General features: G+C 49.9%; 1 protein-coding gene and 1 non-coding gene across 2 annotated transcripts; both read left to right on the forward strand.

Moving 5' to 3' along the window:
• The first annotated feature begins 217 nt into the window (after nucleotides 1-217).
• On the forward strand, nucleotides 218-3,603 carry acer3 (alkaline ceramidase 3). The gene is made up of 11 exons (XM_068744900.1): nucleotides 218-320; nucleotides 1,566-1,676; nucleotides 1,868-1,920; nucleotides 2,116-2,168; nucleotides 2,260-2,341; nucleotides 2,426-2,461; nucleotides 2,899-2,957; nucleotides 3,051-3,152; nucleotides 3,234-3,338; nucleotides 3,411-3,456; nucleotides 3,550-3,603. The coding sequence occupies exons 1-11, from the start codon at nucleotides 218-220 to the stop codon at nucleotides 3,601-3,603; spliced, it is 804 nt and encodes a 267-aa protein (XP_068601001.1).
• A 2,373-nt stretch (nucleotides 3,604-5,976) lies between these two features.
• On the forward strand, nucleotides 5,977-6,058 carry trnas-uga (transfer RNA serine (anticodon UGA)). Its single transcript has one exon. It is a non-coding gene; the product is annotated as a tRNA-Ser (tRNA).
• The last annotated feature ends 354 nt before the right edge of the window (nucleotides 6,059-6,412 follow it).

A 6,412-nucleotide genomic window follows, 5' to 3' on the forward strand; every position in this document is an offset into this window, starting at 1 on the left:
ACCGCCACCACCGCGGTCCAGACTCCAGCAGGGGACATTCGTGACGTCACGCTGCCCTTTAAGGCATCATCGTACGTCATCTGCTGTAATAATCAATCATCACACTCCCCGGGTGGGAGGAGGAGGAGGAGGAGGAGGAGGGTGAGGAGGAGCGCTCCTGGAGCGATGGGACTACAAATTCGCCAGCGCGCCCCCAGCCTCCTCCTCCTCTTCCATCATGGCTCCGTCTCTGGACAGGCTGGGATACTGGGGACGGCCGACCTCCACGCTCGACTGGTGCGAGGAGAATTACGTCGTCTCTTTCTACGTCGCGGAATTTTGTAAGTAGGAGGCGTCGGCGTCCATTTGTGCTTAAAAAAGAAACGGGATAAACACGGAGCAGGAGCCTGACGCACGGCTAGCCAACGCTAGCGGACCCGGTCAGCGTTAGCTCGGTGCTAGCTCTGACGTCACGGAGCCGAGTGTTCTCAATGCAGTTTAAAACAACAACAACAACAACAACAACAACAACAACTCGTTCCTCGATTGAAACTTCCGCAGGTTGTCACGCAGGGTAATGAACGTGCAGAGCCCCCCCGCCGCCGCCCCCCCCCCCCCCCGAGCCGTGACGCGTCCATTCCGCACAAAAACCACGAAGAGAAAGTGAATCAGTGGAAAGATTCTAAATGAATCAGCGATCCTGCTCTGATGGCCGTCGCCTTGGTTACCAAACAATCAGCCCCCCCAGCTTTGATCCAAACGTAAACATGATCGATTAGTCAAACATGGCCGATCAATCGACAACATTTTAGGAACCGTGAGTGTTTTTATCACGGCTGATTTGATCCCTTCCAGGTTTATATAGTTGTTATAATAAATATTATTGATTTGTTTACTTTGGTATTTATGACTTGGATTTTGTTGTTCACTCTAACAGTCTCAAATAGTTCCTCTGCGGGTCTATAACTCTCTTATCTCATTGGTTGCTATGACGACATTACATTCTTTATTGCACGTTCACACTGCTAACCTCTGATCACATTACACACCTGCTCAGGCGACGGAGCCACGCAGAGATTAGTCCAAGGTCACCACAGAAGTGGGTCAGAGTTCATCTCCGTCGCTGCAGTGCAGATTATAATCCTGTTTATAATCTGGCAGGCCCAGACGCCGTCGGGCCGGCCGCCGCCCGACGGTTAATCTCAAGGTCGTTCCGAGGACGAAGGGAAACGCTTCGTTTTGAAACCACCTGCTTGTATTCCACACCTGAGTTTGCGCTCGGGCGTGGCCACACCCAGAAAACGACAGCAGTCTTTGTTATTATGCACAGACAGGATAGTAATTACACTCCAGCGGCCTTTATTACACCCCCACTCACACACCAGTTTAACCATCGGAGTCGTTTAAAGGTCAGCCGTAGACGTAAACGTTGCTGTCGCGTCAGGTCGCAGCCGCCCGGTTCTGGAACAGCTTCCCTGATATTTCTCCTGCCCAAACAGTTTTTGTACCGACAGCTGCTCTCGAGGGCAGCAAAGGTCGCGGAGGTCGCTGCGCCCCGGATCTGAAGCCCTTCTCTTTTTCGACAGGGAACACGGTCAGCAACCTGATCATGATTCTGCCGCCCATATGCGGGGCCATCCAGACTTTTCGTGACGGCCTGGAGTTTCGCTACGTCTGCTCCTTCCTGGGCCTGGCAGGTCAGTCCCTCGGACCCCCCCCCCGGACCACCCCCCCCCCCCCCCCCCCAAATAACTTCAGTTCTTATTTACTCTGAACTAACGGCAGCCTCTCTTGTTTGCGTTGTCTGCTGGCGGCCGTGTGACCCCTGAGGTCGCCGTGACCCCCTCACTAATGCCCTGCGGGTGTGTCTATGCGTTGTTGTGCACAGCTGTTGGTGTCGGTTCCTGGTGCTTCCACATGACGCTGCGGTATGAAATGCAGGTGGGCTGCAGCGTTACTCGCATCTCTTTCGTGTCAGCAGGAAGCAGATGCAGGAGGATTGCTCCTTGCTGACACTGCATGAATCAAACTCGTCCTTGCTTGGGGAGATATTTTTGAAAATGCACTTTTCTTCACGCGGCGTTGAAACAGTCTCGTTGTCGTTGTTGTTTTCTCTCTCCGTGTTTTCATTCGCAGCTCCTGGATGAGCTGCCCATGATCTACAGCACGTGCGTCTTCGTCTACTGTCTGTAAGTGGCTTGGTCTTACTTATTGCCCTTTGAAGACAGACAAACAGACAGAAAAACAAGGTGCGTAAACCGTAAATCTTTGCCTTCTCAGGTATGAATGCTTCAAACAAGAGAAGAGCATCAGCGTCTTCCTCATGGCCGTGTTGTCGGTCTTCAGCGTCTCCGTCACTGTGGTGAGTGTCCATTCTGACCCAGGCGGGCGCCATCGAGCCGGAAAGCCCGGCGCCGTGTGACGCGCCTCCGCTTTCTTCCCGCAGGTGTACTTGCAGTGGAAGGAGCCGGTCTTCCACCAGGTGAGGGAGTGTTCCGCTTCACATTGTTTCATTGTTTGCCATCAGGGCTCAGCCGTGAAACTTCAGTCGGAGTTTTCTTTTTTTTTTTTTTACGTTGTGCAAACATGATTCATCATCGTGCTTTCGCTAACTCTTGTGCAGGAAGTAGATTTACCCTCCGGAGCTAAATGTATTTACCGACCGCGCGTCTCTCCCGGGGTTCTGAGCTAGATAACGCCGCCCTTCTTGTCTTACCTGCCTCACCTTTATTTGTCTGCAACCTGTCAGATCGGTCTTTCCGGCCCCCGGGCCGATGAAAGAATTTATCGGCCTTCTAAATTACGCCAACCTTTAATATAATATTGCTTCATAAATATCTTGGACGATGAAAAGCTTCCGCTCGTGCGTATTTTTCTTTCGGCCGTTGCCGTGCTTTAACCAGTCGTGCTTCCTTCCAGGTCATGTATGGCGCTCTAGTCGCCTGCCTCGTGATGCGATCCATCTTCATCACCACATGGTGAGCTTCGGAATGAGCAGCAGCATATCTCAGTGGCGATTCGTTCAGCCGTGACTCACGCATCTCCTTCGCTGTTCCCGCCCGCCGCGCCAGGGTCTACCCGTGGCTCCGGCCGCTGTGCTACACCTCCTTAGGAGTCTTTTTGTTGGGGTTCCTCCTGTGGAACATTGACAACATCTTCTGCGACACGCTGAGGTGAGTTCCCCTCCTGGACGAGCCAAACAGCTTCAGGTTTGTCTCTAACTTTTTAATCGACCTCTTTATTGGCTGTCTCAGAGCCAGCAGGCACACGCTTCCCTCTGGCGTTGGCGTGGTAACGCAGTTCCATGCCTGGTGGCACATCTTCACAGGCCTCGGATCTTACCTGCACATACTCCTCAGGTAAGCTCCATGAAGTGACAGCTATGTTTTATTGTGAGGACGCAGCCTCGCCTAATGTTCGCCGTCTGTTAGCCTGCAGATCAGATCAACCTACCTCAAGTACCGACCAAAAGTGAAGGTAACGGTTTTCCTCACCAGCGTTTACATAGTTTTTCCTGACCCCATTCATTTATCGATTAGTGATCGTCACTTCCTCCTTATTTTTTTTAAGTTTATTTGTGGAGTTTGGCCGATGCTGCACGTCGAACCACAGAAGACCAGCTGAACTGAAGGGACGGGGGACAGACGGAAGGACGGCGGACCTCCACATCCTGTCACTATCCTCACAGAGACCGACCAGTGTCCACAGCTGGGACTTCAACCGACAGCTACGGGGGGCGGGTGGGGGCCCCTGAACGCCACACTAGGCGGTGTTTGTAAATTCCCACATTGCAGAGCCAAAGTACGGCGGAGTGTGGCTCGGTCCAGTGCAGCCGGCTTTTCAGAACTGGAAGAGAAGTATCTTTCTTCTTCTTTTTTTTTTTTTTGACTAGCGTCTCTGTAATTTCACTGAAGTGTCGTCATTTTATTTGGTCCTTTATTTTCAATGCAAATGTCGTTGACTGCAGGGTGACTGTCAGGGTGGGATTAGGGGACAAAGGAAACGTCGTCGTTACAGAATTCACATTAGCATGTTTATCTTCGTAAGTAAAATCCGAAACTGAACGGATTCCCCCCAAAAAAGGACCTGAGGGCCAATCCCAGTTCCTCTTTTTTTTTAACCCCACATTTCTTCTGGGCTCCTCGCTTTTTTGGCTTTCCCCTAAAGAAAACATGAAAGTATTATATGTTAGTTCTGTACAAGGATTTTTATTGCTGCCGTTGTCAGCGAGTGATAAATCTGACATTTACAATTTGACAATATGGGGACTTTCTACCCCTCTGTTTTGAGTCTTCGTTTGACCACTGCACCTCTATCCCCTAAAGAAATGGCGTCGCGCTTCCCTGAAGAGGAACGCACCAGTAAACGGGAAAGATTGGAGGACTGGGATTGAGCCGAAGTCTTTTGCTTTTGTCGCAAGCTAACCAGTAGCTTCGGAGTATTCTGGCGCTTTGGGTTGTTCTCACTACATTCCGAGCTCCTTTTTAGAAGCGTTTGCATTCGGTGCGTCGTAGCCTTCTTCATTTTTTTTATTATTATTATCTGATTTTGGTCTGACAGCAACATGCCAAGCCCTGGAATTATGCATTTCTTTGTTTTTATTGCCAAAGTTGCTCTGGGATTTTAACAGTAATGTGTGACGCATATTAGCCTTTCTACCTCGTCATAACAATCAAGCCGGAGATGCGATGCGTGTGCAGAACCTCATTGCACTGGATTTTTATTTTTTTTTGCCAGTCTTGACCTCGTCTCACGGCTCTGTGGACTTAGAATGAGCCTTGGAAGTAACACGTACAAATGTTTGTCCTCAACGGGTGAGAATTTTCCAGCCACGTTTTGAGCCCACAGGATGTGTTGTTAGGAAAAGCCCGTCCTTGGGATTTGATCGCCAATCCGGTGGGTTCAAACGAGGCAACTAATTACAAATGGGCAGAAACAATGGCCCCTGGGCGTAACATCATTGTGTAGCATACAGCTAGCTTTTAGGGTAGGTAGAGGTGACATGCTAACAGCTGGAACAAATAATGAAGCCGGCTAACAAAACGACCTTTTTTAAGAGGGACATTTTCTGTTTATGACTTAACCTTCACGTTGACATTGAAGTCAAAGGACTATTATTTACAAGTAACCCAGGAGATGGCCGAAATGTATTTATTGCGTTCTTATTTATTATTCCTTTTGACTTTCACTCACATCCAAGCACCTCCGTCACGGTGAGGAGTTGAATGGCACTTTGCACTGTTCTCCTCAGACACCGAGAGGATCTCAAAGGGAAGCAGTGCGCGCAGCGACCTCTAGGTGGGGCTGTTGCCCAGCTTGTTTAAAACGTTGCCATGCAAACCACAGCGTATTGAAGCGCTTAGCTCCCCTCTCATCCTGGACCTGTGGTGGGACATGAAGGGCTTTGTTATTTCCGATGTTTGCTTTGCTGCTGTGAGTTTGTGAATGTGTCACGGTGACAGCATGTGGTGAGGAAGAACATCGGTGGCATGGCGCTCTCAAAGCCGCTGCTCGTCAGGAGAGGTGAGCAGATTTCAAAGCGGGTGCCTTATTATCCTTTGCAGGGTAATGAATCCAAGTTGCCTCGATGCTCATGCGCAACCATTCGCTACGGCCCGTTTGTTGCGCCCCTGATTTTAAAGCCCTTGAAACACGAGGATGGCACAATAGCAGCTGATGTCCACGCCTGTCCGATCATTTCATGATGGAGGTTTATGTGATCACACCCATGTGAAAAGGGAACTCTGCCAATCATCAACTCTGTGAAATAAAAGAAAATGTGTCGACACAGAAGACTTTGCGTCTTTGCTCGTTCTCATAAAAAAAAAGGCGTATTTCTAATGTGAAGTTTTAGGGAAGTGAATTGTGTACTGTGTAACTTTATATATAAATAAAAGGACTCCACAGTGTTAGATTAGCTACACCTTATTGGTTAAAGAATTGATCACATAGATTATGCACCCATCTCAGAAAAGTTGCATTCAGGGGTGCGAACGTGCTGCGATGGCTGAGTGGTTAAGGCGTTGGGCTTGAAATCCAATGGGGTCTCCCCGCGCAGGTTCAAACCCTGCTCGCAGCGGAAGGTGAACCTTTTGTCCTCCTCCTTTAGTATAGTGGAATGTATCTCCTGCCACGAAGACGACTAGGGTTCAATTCTCTGACAGGGAGAGCATTTCCTTAAATTGTAGGCCGGCAGTGGCCCAGTTGGTTGGGATTTGAGCTGGTGACCCTCCGGTTCCAGTCCCTGACAGATGAAACACGGATATGTGGACTGGCACTGCCCATGTGTCCCTGGGCAAGGCACCCCCCACACACACACACAACTACTCTGGGCATGCCATCCATGGTGGTAACTTTGCCCCAGGCTCCCCCATCCATGCCGCGGGGCGTCAGGAAATCCCCTGCGTCCACCTGTAAAAAGAGACTAAAACTA

The sequence above is a fragment of the Brachionichthys hirsutus genome, chromosome 10 (assembly GCF_040956055.1).
Source record: "Brachionichthys hirsutus isolate HB-005 chromosome 10, CSIRO-AGI_Bhir_v1, whole genome shotgun sequence".
NCBI classification, from domain to species: domain Eukaryota; kingdom Metazoa; phylum Chordata; class Actinopteri; order Lophiiformes; family Brachionichthyidae; genus Brachionichthys; species Brachionichthys hirsutus.